Source organism: Gracilinanus agilis, chromosome 1 (genome assembly GCF_016433145.1).
Source record: "Gracilinanus agilis isolate LMUSP501 chromosome 1, AgileGrace, whole genome shotgun sequence".
NCBI classification, from domain to species: Eukaryota; Metazoa; Chordata; class Mammalia; order Didelphimorphia; family Didelphidae; genus Gracilinanus; species Gracilinanus agilis.
In genome coordinates, this window is record NC_058130.1 from 741,297,084 (window position 1) to 741,324,211 (window position 27,128).

The 27,128-nt window shown below is 40.3% G+C and overlaps 1 protein-coding gene across 1 annotated transcript in view; it reads left to right on the plus strand.

Moving 5' to 3' along the window:
* GALNT9 (polypeptide N-acetylgalactosaminyltransferase 9) overlaps positions 1 to 27,128 on the plus strand; it is a 141,720-nt gene that overhangs the window by 105,223 nt on the left and 9,369 nt on the right. Inside the window, exon 4 of the mRNA XM_044685389.1 lies at positions 2,884 to 2,999. Coding sequence (XP_044541324.1) covers positions 2,884 to 2,999 — 116 coding nt within the window. The remainder of the gene's footprint in view (positions 1 to 2,883; positions 3,000 to 27,128) is intronic.

The following is a 27,128-nucleotide window of genomic DNA, read 5'->3' on the forward strand; positions in this document are numbered from 1 at the left end:
AGAGAGAGAGAGAGAGAGAGAGAGAGAGAGAGAGAGAGAGAAGGGAGGCAGGGAAGGAGGAAGCAAGGAAGCAAGGAAGCAAGGAAGGAAGAAAACTTGTTTAAGGTCACATAAATAGCACTTGGCAAAGCTGTGATTCAAATCCAGGTCCCCTGACCCCAACTCCACCAATCTTTTCCCTGCACCACATTGACTTACCTTTTGTTTCTGGTTCTACATTCTGGGGACAAACAGAACAATTCACATCCCTTTTCCCTGCTAGAGCCCTTTGAATATTTGAACAATATAATAATATTTACCCTGAGTCTTCACAAAGTTAAATTTGCCCAGGTCCGTTATGTGGTCTTTGTGTGGCATGAATTTAGAGCTCTTTACCAACTTGGTTGGCGAAGCATCTCCTGCTGCTCTCAAGATTATCTGAACCATTCCTAAAATGTGGCAACCAGGACAAAGGGAGGCATTTCATTGTGGTCTGATCTGCCCAGTGTAAAGAATAACTTTTCTCCCTCCAAGCCTCAAACAGTCTGCCTCTCTTAATGATGCCTGAGTTCTCCTTCACTTTCATACAATGCTGCTAACTCTTTAAAAAGGGATTCATATATATCTTTTGGGGGTTGGTGTTATTTAATCACTGTCCTTTAGAAGGGTGCTTCCCTTCATCCTCCCCCACCCCATAAAAAATGCCAGGAGGCAAAATTTAATCTCAATATATGCAAAAACCTCAGTAAGCTAGTGTTCGATAAACCCAGTGACCCCAGCTCTTGGGACAAGAACTCACTCTGACAAAAACTTCTGGGAAAATTGGAAAACAGTATGGGGAAAATTAGGTTTAGAATAGATCAACATCTTACATGCTATACCAAGATAAATTCAAAATGGGTAGATGACTTAAATATAAAGAGTGAAATCATAAATAAATAGGTGAACATAGATTAGTATACCTGTCAGATATGTGGGAAAGGAAGGAATTTAAGAGCAAGAGATAGAGATAGAGAACATTGCAATATGTAAAATGAATGACTTTGATTATATCAAATTAAAAAAGGTTTTATAGAAACAAAACCAATGCAACCAAAATTAGAAGGAAAGCAACAAACTGGGAGAACGTTTTTATAACAAAACTCTCTGACAAGAGTTTAATTTCCCAAATATATAAGGAACTAAGTCAAGTTTACAAAAAAATCAAGCCATTCCCCAATGGACAAATGGTCAAGGGACATGAATAGGCAGTTTTCATATGATGAAAGAAAAAATATCAAATAGAACATGAAGAAGTGTTCTAAATCCCTCCTGATTAGAGAAATTCAAATTACAACAACTCTGAGGTACCACCTCACACCTAGCAGCTTGGCCAATATGACAGCAAAGGAAAGTGATAAATGTTGGAGAGGATGTGGCAAAATTAGGATTCTAAAACACTGCTTGGTGGAGTTGTGAATTGGTCCAATCATTCTGAAGGGCAATTTGGATCTATGCACAAAGGGCTTAAATGAATGCCTGCCCTTTGACCCAGCCATACCACTGCTGGGTTTGAACACCAAAGAGAAAATAAGGAAAAAAGACGTACAAAAATATTTATAGCCGCACTCTTTGTGGTGGCAAAAATTGGAAAATGAGGGTATGCCCTTCAATTGGGGAATGGCTGAACAAATTGTGGTATCTGTTGGTGATGGAATACTATTGTGCTCAAAGTAATAATGAACTGGAGGAATTCCATATGAACTGGAATAACCTCCAGGAAATGATGCAGAGCAAAAGGAGCAGAACCAGGAGAACATTATACACAGAGACTGATACATCATGGAACAATCAAATGTAATAGACTTTTCTGCCAACAGCAATGCAATGACCCAGGACAATCCAGAGGAACTTGTGAGAATGCTATCCACATCCAGAGAAAGAACTATGGAACCAGAAATTCATTAGAAAAATATATGCTCAATCACATAGTGTGATAGGGATGTGATTTGGGTTTTGATGTTAAAGGATGGCTCTACTGCAAATATGAATAACATAGAAATATGTTTTGAACAATGATACATGTATAACCAAGTGGAATTGCTTGTTGGCTTTGGGAGCGGGGAGGAGAAAGCAGGGGAGGGGAGGATTATGAATCATATAACCATGGGAAAATATTCTAAATAAAATTTAAAAATTAAAAAATAAACAATTGTTATTCAGTCATTTTTCTGTTGTGTTAAACTCTCCATGACTCCACTTGAAGTTTTCTTGGCAAATATACTTGGAATGGCTTGCCATTTCCTTCTCCGGCTCATTTTACAAATGAGGAAACTGAGGTAAACAGAGTTAAGTGACTTGTCCAGGATCACACAGCTAGTAAGTGTCTGAGGCCAGACTTTCTGACACCAGTCCAGGAGCTCTATCCATTGTACCACCTAACTGTCCCACTGAATACTCTCTCTGGAATTCTCAGCTTCTCCTATGAAGAAATAAAATTATATAGACAGATAGAGGCAACTTTCCAGACACAGTGTCTCTACTTGGTTACAGAAAGGCAAACCAATCTATTGAGTTGGGGATGAGCAGAAGCTAAAAAGCCCCCAACTCTCAGCTAATGCACTCTTTTACAACCTATTTAAATGTTTGTACTCCACATTTCGAAGGGGAAGGATAAGAATCCCTTGAAAAGAAAAGCCTTTTTCTGTCTTGTTTATTTAAAAAAAAAGATCTCTCCCTGGCCCTGCAACCTTCCTGTAATTTAATTGCCACCAGCTCCTGAAAATGAATTGTAATTGTTTTAGGAAATGTTGTGCTTACTTACAGTAAAGACAAGCTTTATGTCTGCCCAGCCTAGTCATCATTAGGGAAAATTATGTCACCTAATCTATATGCTTTGTGCCAGGTTTGTTCCCTCTTCGGAAGATGGAGCTGCCTCTGACTGGCAGACCCAATGTCAATGCCAAAGCCCAGGACAGATGGTGTCAGGGTAGACATAGTGATGAAAGCATGTCATCGATGCTTCAGAAATCCAACGTCAAGTATCCCTCTAATGTGACTTAATGGGCAGTTCCTATATATAAGGATGGAAGCTCTTTAAAAACCCTCTTTATAAGTCCTGTTCTTAATAAAGCAGAGATGGCTTCCTCTGGCACCTGCCCAGGTAGGTAGGTAGTAGTTGGTTTATTTACTGCAACATGGGAGGACCAGGATGGACACATTTATTCCTAGGTTTCCAAGCCTTGCTTATATGATGAGTAGGGTGAGGCAACTAGGGTCTCACTACAGGGATTAGCATTCAGAGAAGGCATTTTCTCCCTGCAGGCAATCCTAAGATTATTGTCTCTTTGTCACATAGTTTTCTATTGGTTCCAGCTCACCTCTATCTCCTTTACCCAGCCTTAGAATACTTACCTACAGGCCCTGTGGATCTCCTTCCCAACTCCCTTAACTAGAAAAAGCCTTTGAAAAAACCACTAAGGGAAGGTGATGCCTGGCATATACAGAGATGGCATCCTATGGCCTTCTTATACAAAAGCAGTCAGTCAATTAGCATTTATTAATTCCTGGGAATTCAAAGAAAGGCAGGGAAAGCCTGTGCCTTCCCTCAAGGAGTTGATATTCTCCTGGAAGAGACAATTTGTAAATAACCAGGAACATAGAAAATATTTTAAGAATAGATGAAGTTAACCTGAGAGAGGAAGGGGCTAGTAGTTGAGGACACTGGAAGGGGATGCCTGCAGAAGGTTGGGTGAGTGGTGCTCAGTCTGTGCCCACACTGCACCACAGTCACTAGTGGGATTTGAACTCAGGAGTTTCCCATTCTGAATCATGCACATTATCCACTATACCTGGCTGTTACCTGTCTTTGAAAGAGCTTTCTTAATCCCATAGCCCACATTATCAAGTATCAGAGTGACAGTGCAGATAGAGTGCTGAACTCTGATTCAGAAAGACTTGAATTCAAATACTACCTTTCCTTTCCTGCACCAGGGTCATGGGGTCTTTATTCAAGGGGTCCATGGAAGGTCTCTACTTATCCCACATAGAGCCGGCATCCCAAAATCTCTTCCCAAGATGGTATGTCCTAAGATCCTCTGACTCTGAACAGGTCTGCAACACACAACACCTTGATTTTTTTCCTTGGGTGACAAGAGTTACAAATGATGGGATTATGTTTTTGTTTGGTAACACTAAGTAATAGTTGTTGTTCAGTCATTTCTGGTTCTTTGGGACCCTATTTGGGTTTTTCTTAGCAGAGATACTAGAGTGGTTTGCCATTTCCTTCTCCAGATCAGGTGACAGTTGAGGAAACTGAGGTTAATAGGATTAAATGATTTGCCCAGGTTCACACAGCTAGTAAATGTCTGAGGCCAGACTTTAACTCAGGGAAGATGAAACCTCCTGACTACAGGCCTGCCATTCTATCCACTGTACCATCTAGTATTCATATAAATAATAATTATTATATTAATTATGTGATCTATTATTATTTTTAAAAACACTTACCTTCTGTCTTGGAGTCAATACTGTGTATTGACTCCAAGGCAGAAGAGCAGTAAGGGCTAGGCAATAGGGGTCAAGTGACTTGCCCAGGGTCACATGGCTGGGAAGTGTCTGAGGCCAGATTTGAACCTAGGACTTCCCATCTCTGAGCCTGGCTCTCAATTCACTGAGCTACCCAGCTGCCCCTTATGTCATATATTATAACGACTTGCTTTGTAGTAGCAAAGAACTACAAACTGAGGGAGAGGGTATCCATCAATTGGAGAATGTACAAAAAAGTTGTGGTATATGGTTGTAACAGAATACTATTATTGTTCCATAAAAAATGATTAACAGGATGAGTTCAGAAAAACCTCAAAAGAATTATATGAACTGATGCAAAGTGAAGTGAACAGAACCAGGAGAACAATGTATATAGCAACAGAAATATTGTACAATGATCATCCATGAAGGACAAAAACCATTATCAGCAAAACAAGATCCCAAGGGACTCATGATGAAAAATGCAACCCAAAGCCAAAGAAGGAACTGTTGAAATCTGACTGCATTTTAAAGCACACCATCTTTCAGTTTTATTTTCTTCATCAATTTTATGTTGTATGGGTTATAATAATTAAAATTGGGTGACCAAATGTAATAGTTAAAAAATTTAGTTTGACAAAAATAATAAAGAATTGTTTTGGTCACCATTTATAAAAGTTAAATTTAAACTATAAGTCAGTCTGTTAGTAACTTTATTTACAGCAAGGTAGAGATATTTAAGTGAGAAATATAGGAAGGAGGTAGAAAATATCACCTAGCTAAAAATACCCTAAGTCCTTATCCTAGTGCCTCCAGACCACAAATGTGAATCCAAAATGCAAATCTCACTAGAATCCAAAGCCTGGATCAGAAAGCCAAAATCTGAAAAGCCAAAGACACTGAGAAATGGAGAGAAATTTCAGTGCACATGAGGCCAAGACTGCCAAGAATCCCACCAGAGCTCACACTCCCTAGGCTAAAGGCCACTAAGAATTCGCCAAGCAGGAAGAGCAAAGGAGAAGCAGTCCAAGAATTAAGAGTGAAGAGCCCAAGAATGCACCAAGCATGAAGGGCTCAAGAATCAAGAGGGTGAATCTCTCTCAGGCTCCCATTTATATACAGTTTTCTCCATCCATCAGCTCTCCTCATCACATCTCAGGAACCAATCAAAGCCTTTCAATTTGCCTAGCATTGCCCAGGGTGGGGCAGTGCTTGTGGTCTGTTAGGGCATGAACTTTCTTTGTTAGTGACTTACTAAGTGTGTAGTGGGGGCACTTTAAGTTCTTGATTGATTAACTTAAAATAAACAAAGGAAATAAAAATTCCCTTTCACTTTGTGATACATGTCTTCCATCACAGCATGAGCAATATGGACATATATATTGCATGAAAGCATGGTTATAACCTTTAACAGATCATTTACCACCTTGAGGATGGGAGTTAAGGGAGGGAGAGAGAGAATATGAATTGCAAAATGTCAAAAAATTATAAAAATTTGTTTTGACATAAAATTGAAAAATAAACATAAATTCAAAAATAAAATAAATAATAATAATAGCTGACATTTAGCATACTGCCTGGCAAATAGTAGGCTCTAAGTAAATCTAATTATTATTGTTAAACATAATAATAATGTAGCATGTTAGGGTTTGCAAAGTGCCTTATAGATTATCTCATTACATCTTCATAATCCTGGGAGGTTGATACTATTTTTATCCCCATTTTACAAATGAGGAAACCAAGGCTGAGACAATTTAAGTGACTTGCCCAGTGTCATACAGTAATTAATCATGTGAGGTAGTATTTGAACTCAAATATTTCTGCATCAGAGTTCAGCACTTGATCTACTGTGCCACATATTACTCTAATACTTGGTAATGTGGGCTATGGCACTAAGAAAGCCCTTTCCAGGATAGCCCTTTCCAGGACAGGCAGCATCCAGCTGCAGTGGGTAGTGTGCTAGATACAGAATTGAAAATTTTTGAATTCAAATCCCACCATTGACTACACACATGACCTTGAGCAAGTCACTCTACTTCCCTGAGCCTTGTTTCCCCTTCTATAGAAGGAGGGTGCCAGACTAGATGACCTCTACAGTCCCTTCCTATGTTCCTTGAAAAGGGGCAGGTACTATAGATGATTATCTGGGATTGGGGTGTAACACAATAAGGAAAAGGAAAGATGCTAATTTAACATCAGGAAAAAAAAAATCTTAACCACAATAATCTACCTCTTAAAAGTTTACAAAGTCCTTGTGTCCATTATCTCATCTATACCTTTATGCCTTATGACAAGCCTTTGAGAAGAGAATTCTGAGATAGGAAGAGAGGGGAGAAAACAGAGGGTTGCTAGATCTGTGATTACATTCATGGAAGGAACTCCATGTATGTAAACTTCTTACACCAATGTGGGTCAGCTCCCCTTCTTATCCAAGAGTCTGAAACAGAGTAGCCTGAGGCACTTAGAGTATGTCTAGAGCTCTGTTAGCAAACTTATGGCACAAGTGAAGGAGGGTCTGCTCCCCTACCCATCTCCACACATACCTGAGGATATTTCTCCCATCACCCACCTCTCTCCCAAACAGCACAATGGGAGCACTTCCTCCCTCCTGGCTGGGGTAAGGGAGGAGCTCACACGCCACTTGAGGGTTGCAGTTTGGGCATTCAGTCTCTAAAAGGTTCATCATCACTGATCTAGAGTCTTCCCCAAAGTCATACAGCTGGTATTCCTGAGGATTATTCATCCAGACTTGGAAGGTTCATCAGAGACCCTTCTCTTGACTCACAATTAAAACAAAACCTGGGAAGATCAAGTAACTAAGGTCCCACAGGTGACTTCTCAGGACCAGCCCTACAACTACTATTCCGAGCTATCTTTTATAAAGTTAGCCTTACAGTTCTGGGTTAAGATGGTGGCAGAGTAAAAAGCAGCTGCTTGACCTCTCCTAACCCATGTATATAGGACTCCTCAAGAAGACATAAAAACAAACCAAGACGAACGAGGTGACCCCACAACAGGGCACAGCATTGAAAGTATGTGGGATCAGGGCATTTCCATGCTATAAAGGGGTGAAACAACTCTCACTAAAACACGAGCTGAGCAATCCCCTCCCCACACACACACTACCTACAATGCCAAAGCCAGCACAAAAGAGTTAGAGCAAGTTTGGGGCACCCATTAAGTCATTGGAAGCTCCAGGGCCTGCTCCTGAGAGCAGCAAGACTTAAGACCCCAAGAGGCTAAAGAACACACGTGGACTTTGAACACAGACCCTGAGCGCAGGCGTGGACTTGGATCCTGAGCTCAGGTGCAGACACAGATCCTGAGCGCAGGCACAGACCTTGAGTGGGGACCCAGCGCAGAGGGGTGCACAACTGTGGAAGCAGTGCCCTGAGACTGTTGAAGGAGCTTCAGGCAGAGGAACAAGCAAGGGGACCACCAGGAGGCTTGACCCTGAGAACAACTAGACCTGAGACCTCAGGAGCCTAAAGAGCACAGACAGACCCTGGGTGTGAGAATAAAGTTGAGAGGGCATGTGGCTCACAATGGCAAGCCATCCACAGGAACCTCAGAAGAGAAAGATCAAGAAGAAACCTTTAACACTCGACAAGTTTTGCACAGAAAAAAATGCAGACAACAGAGCAAACAGCAAAGGAGAACAAACAAGTAACCATATCCAAACTTCCCAAAAAAATGAAAATGGGTCACAAGGACTTAAAGAGTTCAAATCTGAGATTATGAGAAAGATGGAAGAGATTGGACAAGAAAATAACAGTTTAAAAGGCAGAATTTCACAAGTGGAAAGTGAGGCAATCAAATTGAAGACCACAAATGACCAGATTGAAAAGGAAAACCAGTCCCTAAAGGCTAGAATTGGGCAATTCGAAAAAGACGCCCCAAATCAAAAGAATGGATAAGCAAATTGGAGACCAAAAATCAAACAGCTGGAAAATAGGATAGATCAAATTGCAAAGGAAAATCAAAAGATTATAGCAGAAAACCAGTCTCTAAAGACAAGAATTGGAAAAGTAGAAGCCAATGATCTCTCAAGACAACAAGAACAAATAAAACAAAGTCAAAAGACTGAAAAAATAGAAGGAAACATGAAATATCTCAATGAGAAGTTGACAGATCAAGAAAACAGGTCTAGAAGAGACAATTTGAGAATCATTGGTCTTCCTGAAAAAGCAGAAATTTATAGAAATTTGGACTCCATACTAAAAGAAATTATTCAGCAAAACTGCCCTGAAGTTCTACAACAACAGGGCAATATAGACCTTGAAAGGATCCATAGATCACCCTCTACCCTAGACCCTAAAAAGACAACCCCTAGGAATATAATAGCCACATTCAAGAGCTTCCAAGTAAAAGAAAAAATTTTATAAGAAGCCAGAAAGAGACAATTCAGATATCAAGGAGCACCAATCAGGATCACACAGGATCTGGCAGCCTCCATGCTAAAAGACCGCAAGGCTTGGAATATGATATTCAGAAAGGCAAGAGAACTGGGTCTACAACCAAGGATCACCTACCCATCAAAACTAACTATATACTTCCAGGGGAAAGTTTGGGCATTCAACAAGATAGAAGATTTCCAAGTATCTGCACAAAAAAGACCAGGACTAAATGGAAAGTTCGATATCCAACCACAAAAATAAAGAGAAACATGAAACGGTAAATAAGAAACAGAGGGAAAGAAAGAAAACTCGTATTTTTTAAATTTGCCTCTTTAAGGGCTTCAATATGATCTAATTATTGGTATTCCTATGTGGAGAAATGTTATGTATAATTCTCTGTAAGGAACTCTATTCACTATTATAGTATTCACTATTATAGTAATTAGAAGAATTATTCATAGGGAGAGGTTGGAATACTAAATGGTCTAAGATGATATGGGGGTGGGAAAGAGGGAGGTGAATAGTAGAGGACACCAAGAGAAACTTGAATGAATAAGAAAAATAAACAGACTTGTATGAAAATATTTATAACTGCGCTTTTTGTTGTGGCAAAAAACTGGATAATGAGGGTATGCCCTTCAATTGGGGAATGGCTGAACAAATTGTGGTATATGCTGGTGATGGAATACTAATGTGCTCAAAGGAATAATAAACTGGAGGAATTCAATATGAACTGGAAAGACCTCCAGGAATTGATGCAGAGCAAAAGGAGCAGAGCCAGAAGAACATTGTACACAGAGACTGATACACTATGGTAAAATCAAATGTAATGGACTTCTGTACTAGTAGCAATGAAATGATCCAGGACAATTCTGAGGGATTTATGGAAAAGAACACTACTCACATTCAGAGGAAGAACTGCAGGAGTGGAAACACAGAAGAAAAGCAACTGCTTGAACACATGGGTTGAGGCAGACATGATTAGGGATGTAGACTCTAAGGACCACCCCAGTGCAACTATCAATAATATGGAAATAGGTCTTGATCAATGACACATGTTAAAACCAGCGGAAATGCACATCGGCTATGGGGGATGGGGGGTCGGGAGTGAAGGGGAAAGTAAGAGCATGAATCATGTAACCATGTTAACTTTTCTAAAAATAAATATTATTAAATGTTAAAAGAAAAAAAATAAAAGTTAGCCTTATAGGTAGAGTATAGGTATAGTAGAAGGAAAGAAGGAGCTAAGCATTTATTAAGTACCTACTATGTGTCAGGTGCTGTGCTAAGTCCTTTCAAATATTATTTCATTTAATCTGAAAATTAAGTGTCCTAGTGGGGAAGTGACTTGCCCAGGATCACATAACTAGTGAAATTAAAAACCCTAAAGTCCTTTCCAGCTCTGAATCATTGATCCTGGGATCCTTTGGGTAGGTGGGAATGAACAAAGAACATGGCAAAGCTGAGATTTAGGTCCTAGGACAGACATGTAGTGAATGAACTGGGAGTTAGGAAAGTCTGAGTTCGAATCTGACTTCAAAAATATAACCTCTGCTTTAGTATCCTCATCTGTAAAATAGGAGTTATAATAACAACTACATCCCAAAGTTGTTAAGATAATATTTAGAAAGGGCTTAGCACAGTGCTTGATGCATAGTAAGGCTTAATAAATGTTCAGCATCAGTATTCAAGTACAATGCTCCTTCTACTCCATGAAAATTATTCATGAGGGCAGTCAGGGTTTTGTTTTGTTTTTTAGAAAACCTGGAACATACTGTGAAAGGGGAATTTTTATTCCCTTTGTCTATTTTTTAAGTTAATCAATCAAGAACTTAAAGTACCCCTACTTAACACTTAGTAAGTCACTAACAAAGAAAGTTCATGCCCTAACAGGCCACAAGCACTGCCCCTCAATCCCAACCCCAAGAGTGCTAGGCAAATTGAAAGGCTGTCATTGATTCCTGAGATGTGATGAGAGCTGATGGGTGGAGAAAAATGTATATAAGTGGGAGCTTAAGAGAGATTTGCTCTCTTCATTCTTGCCAGCTTTTAGCCTCGTGTGGGCTGAAGGTTCTTGGTGGTTTTCAGCATCTTTTGGCTCTTCTGATTTTGGCTTCCTGATCCAGACTTTGGATTCTGGTGGAGATTTGGCTTCCTACATTGGAGACTCAGGCTGAAGAGGGACTCTTATTTAGGTGAGAATCTTGCCTCCTTGGCGTGAGAGACTGCTCTTTGCGGCTCAGCCTCTTTGGCGTGGGTTTTTGGTTGTTGGAACGCCTGACTGGAGACACTCTTGTGGACTGGCAAGATTCATTTTGCATTCATGGTCTAGTGCAGTGATTCCCAAAGTGGGCTCCACCACCCCCTGGTAGGTGCTGCAGTGATCCAGGGGGGGTGGTGATGGCCACAGGTGCATTTATCTTTCCTATTAATTGCTATTAAAATTTTTAAAAAATTAATTTCCAGGGGCTTTAAGTAATATTTTTCTGGAAAGGGGGCGGTAGGCCAAAAAAGTTTGGGAACCACTGGTCTAGTGGCACTAGGATTAGGACTTAGGGTATTTTTAGCTAGGCAATATTTTCTACCTCCTTCCTTTATTTCCCACTTTAATATCTCTACCTTGCTATAAATAAAGCTACTAAACAGCATTTTGACTTAAGAAGTTAATTTTACATATGGCAGCGACAATTCTTTTTTAACCATTTTTTACATTTGGCCACCCAATTTTAATTATTACAATACAAAACTCTCTGCTATAAAACCACTGTGGCAAAAAAAATCACTGCATGGAGCTAAACTCAGCCAATTCAACAGAGTGGCTAGCCAAAAAAATCTCAGCAATTTAAAATTTGAGGCTGAACGGAATAAGATGGATTTTAATAGAAATGAATGTAAAGCCTTATGCTTAGGTTTGGAAGTAAACTTCACAAAGTAAAAATAGGCAAGGTGAGCCATTTGTCACAAGCTCAGTATGTGACAGTAGTTATTATTGAAAGTGAAAGCATGCCCAGAGGAGGAGGTTGAGCAGGATGGTGAAGGGTCTCAAGGCCATATCATATGAAGACTTGTTGAAAGAACTGGGGATGGTTATCCTAGAGAAAAGAAGATAGAGGGACAAAAATGATATTTTCATATGAAAGAGCAATCAGACTAGTTCCACTTGGTCCCAGTGGGCTCAGGTGGGAGTAAAAGATGGAAGCTAAAAGAAAGGGGCAGATTTAGGCTGAATGCAAGTGGAAATTGGTGGGGAGGGGGAATAGGTAGATGGTACAAGGAATAGAGCTCCAGGCCTGGAGTCAGGAAGACTCATCTTCCTGAGTTCATATCTGGCCTCAGACACTTAGCAGCTGTGTGACCCTGGACAAATCACTTCACAGTAGATAGAGTCCCAAGCCTGGAGGCAGGAAGACATCTTCATGTGTTCAAATCTGATCTCAGACACTTACTTGTTGGGTTATTCTGAGTAAGTCGCTTAGCCCTGTTGGTCTCAGTTTCCTCATCTATAAAATGAGCTGGAAAAGGAACTAGCAAACCACTCTAGTATCTTTATCAAGAAAACCCCAAATGGGGTCACAAAGTGTTGGATACAACTGGAAACAACTAAACAACAACAAAGAGGAAATCCCCTTCCAAACAGGGCTATTTTGAGGGGCAAGAACATGCCAAATGATCTCCACATCCTTGGAGACCTTCAAACAATAGCTAGATAACCACTAGTCAGATATGTTGCTCAGGTCCTGATTGGATTAGATATCATTTAAAGTCCCTTCTGAATCTGTGAATCCTGGAGGTAAGTCTACTCTGATGGATAATTACAACTCCCATCTGAAGAACATCTTAACTTCTACAAATTTCTCCTTATAGAAATGTCCTATCAAGTATGGCATATAAGAATTGTTATCCTCATTTTACAGAAGAAGAACCTGAGGTATGTTTACCCCACTCCACACATCTACCTACTTGGCTCACACCCTTGATCCACCAAACTTCCTAAGAAACCAATCACCGTGCATTTATTAAGTTCTTACTATGTACCAGGAGTAGAGAGGAAGGAGCTGATGTCAGGAAGAGATTGCCTCGCCCACCTTAGATAGCATCAAAAAATAAGGGACTGCACAAGTCGCAAGGAAGTGATCAAATCATCCCAGAATCCCTGCCTGTGAGCCCTAAGCACCTGCACTTACCTGTTTTGGAATCAAGATTAATAACTTTGATCTGCGTCCCTCATTATTTTATCTCAATCTTGTTGCACCAGTAGCCCTAACCAAGAAGCAAGGGTTCCCAAACTATGCCCTTAATTTAATTCAACATGCATTCATTGAGAGCCTCTTATGTGCTAGGAAAGGAAATACACAGAAAAAGAAAAAAATCCCTCCCCTCAAGGATCTGACATTCTTTTTGAGGGGGGTGGGATAGGGAAGGTGAGAGGTGTACACATTTAGGAATATGCAGAATACATAAAAAATAATTCATTTTGGAGAGAGTAATCCTAGGAGAATCAGCACTTGTAATTTGAACCAAACTTTGAAAGATTGGAGGCAGTTCCAGGAAGTGGACATGTGGAAAGGGAGCTCTCCTTAAAGATGGATAACCCTGAGGGGTTAGAGGCCTCAGGGCAAAGCCACAAATGAGCCCAAAAGGTTTTTTTTTTCTTTCTCCATCAGAGAGACCATGTTTCATCTTCTGCTGCCTGATTCAGAGATGGACCAGAGCACATTTATCATTTCCCGTACAGATGCTGTAATGACGTTCCCAGACTTTTTATGAGCAACAGAGGGACACTCAGGGAAAGTTCACCTGTCCCTTCCTGGAAATTTATTTTCAAGGAGAACGACAAGTCTATCCCCCAAAGAGCATGAAAAATGGGCAACTGCTCGACACTGCCTTTCGTTCCAGAGAAAACAATGCTTCCTCCACTTCTTGACCATTGAGCTAGCTCTTGCCAGAGTTTCAGGAATATGGAGCCCCAGTGGAGTCTGGAAAACATTTGGATAGAACATTGGACCTAGACTCAGAAAGCTTTGAGTTCAAAAACTACCTTAGATCCTTATTAATCATTTCTTTCTTTGTTCTGTTTCTGATCCTCCAGATTTCACCACCATGTCTCAGCTGCCTTCTCACTCTGGAAAATCTTTTATCCCTTTTGACCCTTTCACCTAGGATGAGTCCCTGCTCCCCTTTGTACTTCACAACTTGGAAGATTCCTTCATCTTTTTTGGCTTTTTCACCTTGGAAGAGTCTCTAGACTCCTTTGGCCTTCCCACCCTACATACGTAGGTGGCAGATCTATGGCACACATGCCAAAGGGGGCATTCAGAGCACTCTCTATCGTCATGTTGCCCCAGCGCAGAGTTCAGCAGAGTTCATTACTAGAAAGCTAGAGGGATACAGGTGGGCTGTTCTCCTTCCCCTCTCCACGCATGCCTGAAGGCATTTCTCACATCATCCATCCTTCTAAAAGGTTCATTATCATTGCTAGAATATCTGTCTGCCTCTGCATCTTCCTCCTCCCAAAAATGAACTCCTCCCAGCATCTCCATATTGAAGGAAGAGCCCAAACTCACTTCTCTCCTGGTTTTTGCTTCTGACTTCCGTAGGCTTTACTACCCTTTACCTAAGCAAGTAGTACCCAGCTTTTTTTAGCTCCCTTTTCTCTGTTATCGCCTTCCCATTAGAATGTAAGCTTTCTGAGGGCAGGAATTGTCTTTCTTTTAATTTTCATTTGTATCCCCAGGAGCCCAATGCCTAGCACACAAAAAAATTCTCAATTAATGCTTGTGGATTGATTAATCTGAATGATGGGATTGGACCAGATGGCCTCTGAGGTCTATTTCAAATCTGGATCTATAATACTATGATTCCCCACTCAGGTGTAGGGCTTTTCAGAGTTTAACCAACCCAATAGATATCCAAGGATATATATCAGAGTCTAGAGGCATGTAATTCTACAACCTTCAGAAATCACTGAAGACTACTACCTCTTCTCCAAAAAAAAAGGATTTAAATTTGAAGGACTATTGCCATTCATTAGTCATCACTCAAGAACATCTAGGTGATAGAGTGGATAGAGCACCAGACCTGGAAGAAGACTTGAATTCAAATCTTATCTCAAACACTTACTGCCTATGAGACCCTGGGCAAGTTGCTTAACTTTTGTTTGCCTTAATCCACTGGAGAATGAAAGGGTAAACCACTGAAGTCATAAAAATCCCATGGCTATTATGGCCCCCTGGGTCAAAAAAAGTTGGATACAACTGAACAACAACAATTCATACACATTTTATCACTGGATATAGCACTCCAGGCAAGGGGGCAGGGGAAGAGGGTTTATCCCAATTTTATGAGGACTGTGCTTAGTTTTGGTCTTTGTCACAGGCCCCAGAGCCAGACCTAGTTCCTCAAAGCAGAGGTATCACTTGCAGGCCACAAAACTCCCCACTGAGATCCAAGCCAGACTAAAAGGTAATTGAGAAAAGCTTAACAAAGTAAATAAAAATACAACATAACATAAATAATGTTAATTTGTGATTTTCTAAGCCAGTGTTACCCCTATTAAAAATATATATTATCCCTATTAGACCTACATGAACTAATGTGGAGTAGATATAAGAAATAAGCAGAACCAGGAGAATATTATACATAATAACTGAAACATTGCAGGATGATCAAATGTGATAGACTTTGCTACTAAGCAATACAATGATCCCGGGCAATTCTGAGGGACTTATGGAAAAGAAGGCTCTCCACTTACAGAGAAAGAACTGTAGGAGCAGAAATGCAGATGAAAACATGTGATTTATCACTTGTTTATATGAGTATGTGATTTGGGGTTTTGGTTTTAAAAGACTACTCTATCACAAAAATGAATAATATGGAGATAGGTTTTGAGTGATAATATATGTGAAAATGCCAGTGGAATTGCTTATCAACTGCAGGAGAGGGGAGGGAAGAGGGGAGGGAGACAACATGAATCCTGCAATCTCAGAAAACTTATGTGTGCATTTGTTACTGGAACGAAATAAAGAAATTTGTTTAAATTATCCCCATTGGAGTGAGACATCACCCCTCAAGAGAGTGAGTGGATGTGTGACATCTGGATACTTCTGTTGATTAGCTCCAAATTATCTGGCCTATATTTTGTTGGTCCCCAGTATTTTCCATGTGATCTCCTCCGTTATATTGTGAGCACCTTGAGAGCAGGGTCTATGTACCCCCAACACTTTGCATAGGGTCTAATACAGTGTTTAATAAATTCTAGCTGACTGACTCCCACCTACTATCTTCCCACACATTTGCCCTAGGGAGTCTGTCTACTATGCTGGGACTCTCTTCTAGATCTCCTGACATTGCAGATATAACCCAGAAGACAGGCTAAACTAGTCATAGCTACCACTGGAGCACATGGGCAAATGTTGATGATTCCAGGGAATGTGTTTGGTCGTGAGATATGGAACTCCAAGAACATTTAAGGATTTGAGTTCACCAAATTTGAGCTCACCAAAAGGGAAATGGAGAGGTGCAGGATGGGTGAGCAGGCTGTACTTAGTCTCCAGGGACATCTTGATAGAAAGACTTCAAGGGCATCATCAGAGATTTGAACTAAAAAAAGAAGGAAAACTAGCCATCTAGGGAAAGCAAGGGATGTATACCCAAGGGTCTGCCCATGTGCTTCATTGGTACCAAAAATAAATTCCTCTGTTTGACTTTTAAAACCCTTTGAAACCTTATTCTGATCTACCTACCTAGTCTCAGTCTTCCAGGACCCTCTGTCCAAATCAGTCTTCTCTCTATTCTTCACATATCTCCCATTCATCTTTGAGTTGACTGTCTCTCATACCTGGATTCCACTCCTTTCTAATCTCTGCCTCCCAGAATCCCTCTCTTCCTTCAAGATGAAATCCAAGAACCACTTCTTACATTAAGCCTTCCCTGATTGCCCCCAACTGCTATGCCCTCCCCCAGAAATGTGTTTTCAACTATCTTGTGTGTATTTTGTATTTATCCTATACATATTGATAAATATACCTCTTCTCCTCCCCCCACCTCCATTTAGAATGCAAACCCCCTGAGAGCAAAGACTTTCATTATTTCCCTGTGTAGCTTTGGATCATATAGTAAGTGCTTAATAAATGCCTACTGATTGATTAAAAATTGATTGAAACTTGAAATTAAGAAGGGTAGAAGAAAGAAATATGCATTTGTATAGCACCTATTATATGCCAGGCTCTGGGGCTAAACACTACAAACATTATCTTATTGGATTCTCACAACAACCCTCTGAGGTAGGCATTGGATTTTTTTTCTCCACTTTACAGTTTATGAAACTGAGGCAAGCAGAAGCTAAGTGACAGCTAGTAAGCATCATCTGAGGCTGGATTTGAATTCAGGTCTTGCTAATTCCAGGCTTAAGGCTCTGAACACAATGAAGATACCTAGCTGCCTTACGAGATCTAGAGGAAAGCTTTTGGAATGTTAAGTAGACTCCCTATATTAAATTTATGGGAAGAATCTCCCAAGATGGGCAGGCATGAATGGGTTTCAGTTTGCATCACTGAAGAGAATAACTGAAATGAGATTGTAGCTGCATTGTATTGTAGCTACAATAACCAGTGAGATTCTAGCTACATTGAAGTGCTGAAATGTTTTGCCAAGCATTGTGTTCAAGGCTGGGGACTCAAAGACCAAAGAGAATCAGCACCTGTAATGCAGTATATTAAATGATTATTCTTATTACCAAGAAAGAGTGACACAGATAAAGAAAAAGCTGTCATCAAAAGTCTCTAGGACAGGAAAAGGAAATGAGAAGGAAAGAGAATAATGGCCAGCTTTGCATAGAGTAGGTTTCTTTTTTTGTTTGTTTCTCTTGGAGAAGAACATTTATTACATATTTGTAACGAATCATATATTATTGTGATATTATCTTATTACCTATGATATATTATAACATAACATATTACCTTATATTGTCTATTTTAAAATAAGAACAAATGTAACAAAAAAGAGATAGGGAAGTACTTCGTATACCAAAAAGATTTATTTAATTGAAATGAATGGAATGGAGGGAAATTGAAACAGATGCTGAAAATGTAAGTGACTTGCTCAAGATCATACAGCTACTAAACTGGAAAGACTGGGATTCAAATTCAAACCCTCTTATTCCCTGGCCAATGTCCCCTCCCAGTAGGAAACAAGCTTCCGAAATGATCATTTCCAGTAGAAGATGGGAAAACTAGGAACGTCTTCCCACGAAGCTGCTTGCAAGACTGAGGCCAGAGGATAAAGCTCCTACCCTGTGGGTTTCCTGAAATCCCCATGACTCAGATGCTCACTCCACCCCAATACAGGATTTGGACAGTTCTAGCAACCTTATGTGTGGTCTATGAATCTTTACAAGAGGGAAGAACTCTCACTTGATGGCCTCTGCCCCCATGCCTCTGTTCTACTTTGCATTGTTATCATTCTTCAAGACTGGAATAGAAAAACATGCTATTCTCAATGGAGTTTTGTTTCTTAATTAAACTGGGAAGGAAAGCAGGCAGCATCCACATTCATTTTTCAAATTAGACTTTTGCCTTCTCCAAAAACAAACCTTCATTAATCACTGGGGAGCTGACCTTGTGAGGTCAGAGCTGTATCTGTGAATGAGAGATTGCTGTTCATTGTTGGGCAAAATGAAGTATGTATCTCATGGGGTCACATATTTAGAGCTGGAAGGGATCTCAGATGTTATCTAGCAAAAGCTCCTCGTTTTATAGATGAGGCACTAAAACCCAGAAAGGTTAGATAATTTGCCCAAGGTCACATGGCTTGTAAGTGGAAGAATTTGAATTTGAACCTTCTACTTCCCAATATAGTGTTCCTTTCATAAGGCCATCCTGCCTCCAGGATAAGAGGGAACTCTGAATCCATGGAAGGTGGCTGACTTATACCTTTGACTGCAAACCAGCACAAGTCAGGAGTGGAGTGGAAGTGGGTTATGGGTCACAACCCAGCCCCTGAGGAGCCACTTGTACTTGGGAAGCAGATTTGCTGAGGACTCCACCAGAGAAGGAAGAGAGCTCACTTAATTCAAAGTGTCTGAAAACATGTCATGGAGCTTAGGAGCAGCTTACTGGAGTGTTTGCTGTTAAGAGTTGGCTGACTGAAGAGGGGAAATTGAAATCCTCTGGCTTCCTTCTGCCAGTTGGCTCAGACCTTCTGGAGGTAGCCAAGAATGGCCCAAGAAGTGATGGAGATACTCAAGGAAGAAGGCCACCTGCAAGACCACACTCTGTGTGGAGAACTGTGGGAGTAGAAACACAGAAGAACTGCTTGATCACATGGGTTGATGGGGATATGATTGGGGATATAGACTAACCGGTCACCCTAATGCAAATATCAATAATATGGAAATAGGTCTTAATCAATGACACATGTAAAACCCAGTGGAATTGCTTGTTGGCTATGGGAAGGGGGGAATGTTTGGGAGAGGGAAAGAACACGAATCTTGTAACCATGGGAAAATATTCTTAACTAATTAATTAGAATTTAAAAGTAAAATAAAAATAAGACTATGCTCTGTGCAGATGAAGGCAGATAAACAAGAATAGAGATGGAAGTATTAGGAATTTATATCCCAATTCCACCCCTCTTCATGTGGTAGAATAGTACCAGGGTTTATGTACACAGTAGGTCACATTAGGGAGGTCAGAAAATAAAGAAGTTCCTCTGAGCCAGGAATAGAATCATAAAATCACAGAATCTTAGTATTGAAAGAGTCAACCCATATCTGAAAAGGAATCACCACTAGAAAATACCCGACAGTTGGTCATCCAGATTCTTCTTCAAAAAACAAAAACAAAAAACCCCTACCTTCATCTTAAAATCAATAGGTTTTAAAGCGGAAAAGTGGTAAGGGTTAGGCAATGGGGGAGTGGTGGTGGTTAAGTGACTATCCCAGGATCATACAGCTAGAGAGAGGCTGAGACCAAATTTGAATCCAGGACCTCCCATCTCTAAGCCTGGATCTCAATCCACTGAGCCATCTCACTGCCCCCTAGAAGCTATCCAGATTCTTCTTGAAGAGCTCCAGCAATGAAGAGCTCACCACCTCACCAAGCAGCTCATTCTACTCTCTTGGATAGCTCCATTCCTTGGGAAGTTTTCCTTTTCATCAAACTTGAACTGTCTTCTCTGCAACATCACCCACCCCATAACTATTCCTGGATCTGCCCTCTGGGGCCACACAAAAAAAATCTAATCTCTCTTCCATATAAAAGATCTTCAAATACTGGAACGCTGTTATCATGTCCTATTCCCCTCATCCCAATCTTCTCTTCTAAGGAGCTAACATCTCCAATTACTTCAATTAATCTTCATATGCCTTCAACTCAGGAAACTTCAGGAACCTGGTTTCTGCCTTATGTACCCAATCCAGCTTCTTCATGACCTAATAGCTAAATAATATTTATATAATACTTTAAGGTTTATAAAACACTTTACTATGTAGACATGTGACTGTTTGTGTGCCTACAAATTTATGCACCAAATGAGATGAAATCACATTCGATCCCCAAAATAACCCTCCACTCCTCTAGTATTATCCCAACCCTCCAACTGTCAAGATCTTTGTAGATCCTAACATTTATCCAGGGTATTTTCTATCTTTCCTCGCTTTGTGTTATTTAGAGATTTGTTAGTGTGTCTCCTACACTTTCATCCAAATCACTGATAAAAATGTTAGGATAGGACAGACTGGGGACAGCTGGGTGACTCAGTGAATTGAGAGTCAGACATAGAGACAGGAGGCCCTGGGTTCAAATCTGCCCTCAGACACTTCCTAGCTATGTGACCCTGGGCAAGTCACTTAACTCCCATTGCTTAGCCCTTACCACTCTTCTGCCTTAGAACCAATACCCAGTATTGATTCTAAGATGGAAAGTAAGGGTTTTAAAAAAAGAATAGGACAGACCCCTGCCACTCTCCCCCAGAGGGTCATAAGAAAACAGGAGCTAAAGGGGACCTCAGGGGGCATCTAATCTTGATTTTAGAGATGAGGAAACTAAAGATCTGGGGAGTCTTCCTCTTGGTGACTTGTTTCAACTCTTACAGATAGTAAACATAAGATTAGTAAAAATCTATTTTTCATTTACTGTATTAATTCTTCTATTGGCACCCTAGAGTAGAAAGGCCCTAGTTCCTGTATATTAGGAAGAACTACTGCGTATTCCTGCATCTGGGATTTGGGGCTGAGATTCCATCCAGTCTACTGATTTTTGTATTTCTGTTGTTCTTAGGAATCTCTAGGAATGTCATCCTTTTAACAGAATTTGGTTAATATATGATGGGAACAAGGGTTCTTTTCCTACATACCTGTCCCCCATGATACAGGGATAGGGGAAGGATGGATAGTTTGATGGACCACCTCTTAATTGACTGGCTCCCTATTAGAGAAGTCTTGAAATATTCAAGGGAGGAGCTGAATAATGAGCTCCTAAAACTATTTATTAAGCTAGCTCACCAGGCTTCAAGGTCTCTGGTCATTTAGAGAGAGCCATTGACCTATGTCACTTTATTGGTTGTGATGCTGGACTATCTTATGAACTGAAATAATCACTGAACTGATATCCTTACCAAAAAGTGAGTCCCTTGAGATAATTTTAATCCTAACACATTTGAACTCAAATCCTCTGACTTGAAAGAGGACATTTTCTACTGGACCATGGCTGAATTCTAACTTCCAGTTGGTTGCATTTGCTGTTTTCGTAATTGCTACATGTGGAGGCTTTGTTGACTCCTAAACTAGGGAAACTTTCTACTCCAATAAGAGCTGAGTTTTGTTCCAGGGAATTTGAACTGTGTCCTAAAACTCCAAGGTTCAGAGATTACTTATATACTGGAGTTTCCCAGATCTGGGAGAAACTGCAGGCATTCAGACACATAATACACGTTCCATTATGTATTGTATTGACCTTTTCTTGATTCTAAGAAAAAGGTAAAAAAAAACTGTCTACAGTTAGACATATCTGTCCATACATGTGAATAGCCTATTCTATTACTCCAAAGTCAAGTGACTATAGTTTTATAAAATATAGTAAATTGAAAAAGGAGGTCATATTTCTGAGAGTGCGGGGCTCAGAGCTTATTTAACAACATCCACTGGCCCACCAATATGCATGCAATTACCTGGAGAGAAACAAGACATGAGGATGGAAAGTTTCTTACTCTCTGAAAAGCATAAAAAGCTTAGAACTTCTTCAGTACTACTCTAGGTCTGATTGGAATATATAACCAAGTACAGTCCTTCCAAGATCCTGGTTCTGAATGAGAATGAATTTGGGTTAGCAATGCCACCTGATGGTTGTGAGGCAGCTAAGTGGTGCCATGAGTAAAGCTTGGACCTGAAGTGAAGAATGATAACAGTAATAATAATAATAACAATGTTGTTGTTCAATCTAATCCAACTCTTTGAGATCCCATTTGAAATTGTCTTCACAAAGATACTGGAATGGTTTGCCATTTCCTTCTTCAGATCACTTGACAGATGAGGAAACTGAGGCAAATAGGGTTAAACAGCTCACCCACGGTTGCACAGCTAGCAAATGTCTTTCTGAGGCTGGATTTGAACTCAGGAAGATGATTCTTTTTTTTAAACCCTCACCTTCCATCTTAGAATCAATACTGGGTATTAGTTCTAAGGCAGAAGAGTGGTAAAGGATAGGCAATGGGGGTTAAGTGACGTGCCCAGGGTCAAACAGCTAGGAAGTGTCTCAGGGCAGATCTGAACCCAGGACCTCCCATCTCTGGATCTGACTCTCAATCCATTGAGCCACCCAGCTGCCCCCAGGAAGATGATTCTTCCTGACTCCAGACCCAGCATTCTATCCACTGTGCCATATAGCTGACTGGAATAATAATAATAGCTAACATTTACAAAACACTTCAAGATTTACAAAGCTCTTTTGTAATTACAATTTTACAAATTGTACAACAAAATTACAAATATTTTACAAATGGCATACAAATATAATATGTTACATATGCATATACATATATGTGAATAATATAAAGATCATACAAATAACACATATATATACAAATAACATTGAAATATTTTTTACAAATAACCCTAGAAGGTACATATTCTTATTATCCCCATTTTATAGATGAGGAAACTGAGGCACCCAGAGGTTAAGTGACTCGTCCAGTGTCCCAATCTAGTAAATGTCTCAGCCTCAGTTTCCTCATCCATAAAATACAGATAACCCTCATAGGGTTGTCATCCAGATCAAATGAGATAACATGTGCAAAGCCCTCTGTAAGCCTTAAAGTGCTTTATAAATGTTCGCTATTAAACAAGTATTTTAAGGGCTGTCATCTAAAAGAATTTGACTTATTCTGCTTATTCCCAGAGGGCTGAAGTAGGAGCAATTTTTAGGAGTTAAGAGAGAAACAGGCTTTGTTTCTATATAAAGCCTTTAAAGCAGCTAGAGCCACCCAAAAGTGGGCTGAGTTTCTTCAAAAGGTAGCCCACTCCCTATCCCCAGAGGCATTCAAGTGACTCTTTACTAGGGATATTGTAGGATACTCTTTTCAGGTAGAGGTTGGTCTAAAGGGCCTCTGAGATCCCTTCCATCTCAGATTTGGAGATTCTGGAAAATGGGAACAATGACATTCTCTCCTTCTGAGGGTCCCCACCATCCAGACCCAGCTGGCCCTTCTCAAATGTCCTGCACACCTAGGCCTGGACCCTGATAGCAGGAAAGACACAGCACCATTGCCCCTCTACCTCCACCCTGCTCTGATGTTCCCCTACACCAGTGATTCCCAAAGTGGGCTCCACCGCCCCCTGGTGGGTGCTGCAGCAATGGGGGGAGTAGGGGGGAAGAGGCGGTGATGATTACAGGTGCATTTATCTTTCCTATTAATTGCTATTAAATTTTTTTTAATTAATTACCAGGGGGTTAAGTAATATTTTTTCTGGAAAGGGGGCGGTAGGCCAAAAAAGTTTGGGAACCACTGCCCTACACATTTGACAGGAACTGTCTCCTGATTCTTTCTTCAGGTATCTAAAAATGAAATCTTCAGTCTCCTGTCAGAAGCCAGATCAGCAGTTTGGGGTTTCAGGAAACCCTTCAATTAAATTTAGACCCAGTTCTGTGCCCAGACAAAAGGCTGGTCCCAGGAGATCCCAAAATCTATTGTAAGGTGGCATTAACCTGACCTGCTGACTAGGGAAGGAGTATCCCCTCTGAGAAGAGGATAGAAGGCAGACCAGGAAAGAAGGGAGAAAAAAAGCTGGGGAGGCCAGGACCCAGGAAAGAGAGGAGCACAGGCTGCTCAGATTCAGCACCACCATTCATAGGCCCTCCTAAGAGAACTCCGATGATACATGTGAAGTGTTGTGAAAATTTCAAATATAAATATTAACTATGATTATGCAGAACAATGCCAAAGTCTGCAAACTGCTGGAGACTGAGTCATAATTGAATAAATGTTTTAAAAGAGTATTTCAGGAGGCAGCTAGGTGGCACAGTGGATAGAGCACCAGATCTGGAGTAGAGAGGATCTGGGTTCAAATCTCAGACAATTTTCTAACTGTGTGACCATTGGCAAGTCACTTTCTTTCTATGTTCCTCATCCCTAAAATAATGAGGTTGGGGTAGGTGGCCTCAAAGGTCCCTTCTATTGGTAAATCAGTGATCTCATGATATACAGACAGGCACAGCACACAAGCAGACACTGTCCTCAGTATTGCCAGGGAAATTATTACCCTTTCCTAGAGGTAACTAGAAGCAACTAGATGGCACAGTATATAGAGCCCTATAGGACCATATGTGCAAATATTTATAGCAGCTCTTTTTGTGGTGGGAAAGAATTGAAACTGAGGGAATGTCTATCAGTTGGGGAATGGCTAAACAAGTTGTGGCATATGGTTGTGATGGAGTATTATTGTGCTATAAGAAATGAAAAGGGAAGTGGCTTCAGAAAAACATGACAAGAACTATTTGAACTGATGCAAAGTGAAGTGAGAAGAACCAGAAGAGCATTGTACACGGTAAACAGCAATATTATGTGGTGATCAACTGTGAAAGACTTGACTACTCTGATCAATACAATGACTGAAGACAGTTCCAAAGGATCCATGATGAAAAAATGTTCTCTACCTTCAGAGAGAGAAAAACTCTGAGTACAAATCAAAACATAGTTTTCTCACTTTCTTTATTTTTAAGAAATACGGATAATATGGAAATGCTTTATACAATTTCACATTTCTAATTGATAATATATTGCTTGCCTACTCAGAGGACATGGGAGGGAGAGAATTTGGAACTCGAAAATTTAAAGAATGTTTAAAATAAGTAATAAATTAAAATGTTTTTAATCAATTGAAGGAAATACAGATATTCACCCTAGAGAAAAGGAGAATCAGGAAAGATATGAGAGCTGTCCTAGAGATAAGACCAGCTTTCTCATTGGTAAAATGAGAGTTGGACTCAGTGACCTGTAAGATCCCTTCTGGTTCTAAATTTATGAGCCTGTGAGATGTCTGAAGAACTGTGTTTAAGGAGTTAGACTTGATTTGTCTGATCTCTGAGAGCAGAACTCAATTGAATGAGAAGAAGTAGCTGAGAGACAGGGTTCAGGTCAAGGTAAGGGAAAACTTCCTAACAATGATAGCTAGCCGCAAGTAGAATCAGCTGTCTTGGGACATAGTGAGTTCTCCATTGCTGAAGGTCTTCAAGCAAAGATTGGATAACCATCCATCAGGAAGGTTGCCAAAAAGAATCCTGGATACTTTCAGAAAAACCTGAAAAGACTTACATGATCTAATGCAAAGTGAAGTGAGCAGAACACTATACACAGTAACAGCAATATTATGTGACGATCAACCGTGAATGACTTAACTATTACCAGCAATGCATCAATCCAAGACAATACTGAAGGACTCATAATGGAAAAAGCTATCCACCTCCAGAGAAAGAACTGATAGAGTCTGAATGAAGAATAAAGCATATTATTTTTACTGTCCTTTTTTCATGTTTTTATGGTCTGTGTTTTCTTTCATAATGTGACTAATATGGAAATATATTTTACATGGCTGCACTTTACATAATCCATATCAAATGTCTTGCCTTCTCATTAAGGGAGGAAGGGAGAGAGGGAGAGAATTTGGGACTCAAATTTCTAAAAATTGAATATTAAAATTGTTTTTAAATGTAATTGGAAAAATAAATGTTAGGACCTGGATTAGCTACAGATTGAACTGGATGACTCATGGGGTCTTTCCAGCTCTAAGACGATGCAATCCTTCTCCATTCTGTCCTCCATACTACCCCTCTTCCTCTGACACTGCCCTCTGCCATCTCTCTTGGTTTCTCCATTTCCTGTCCCCCAAGACTTCTCAGAGCCAGCCTAGAGGCAGGCATGCTAAAGGACATCACTTACTACCTGTGTCACATTGGCCAAGTCACTCCACCTCCCTGACTCTGTTTCCTCATCTGTAAAATGAAGGGTTAGACTAGCTAGCTTCCTAAGTCCCTTACAGTTTTCAATCGATGATCCTATGATGTCTTCAGTAATAATTCTTAGAATATGCCATATGTGCACATACTGTCCTGGACAGAAGTACATAGAGAAGCACATTTATAAATTAAAAAGGCATTGAAACATAGAGAACCTAGAGCCAGCATCATGTAGTCCTGGGGCTAGTGAAGGAGAGAGTGCTGGAAGGGGTGACAGCCAATCGATAATGAAAATTGTTTAGGGGAATGCAACAGAGGGAAAGCGCTTGTCTAGGAACATTCCAACTCTGGTTTGAAAAAGGATTTTTTTTAATGTAAACTCCCAGCCCCTCCCACCACGTATAATGTAATTCAGCATGGGTAATTCCTCAATGCTGTGTTGATGACTCCCAAGGCAGCTCCAACAAGATTGATTCAGTTCCTGGATAGACTGGCTACTTCAATGGCACTGGGAGAATATTTATTAATTTTTTCCCACAAACCCAGGACAAGGAAGGGGAACTGCTCTCCAATCCTTCCTCCAAACCTTACATAACCTTTTAAGGTATAGTTCTGACCATATCACTCCCCTACTCAAAAGCCTTCCATAGCTCCTTGGTGCCTCTAAGGACAAAATAGAAACTCCCCAGCCTAGCACTTAAGGTCCTCTGTTGTCCATCTCCTACCTGCTCAAATTAATCTCTTTCACATGCTCTCCATTCCTATCAGCAGAGGCAAGATAATGTCCCTTGAACTTGAGAAT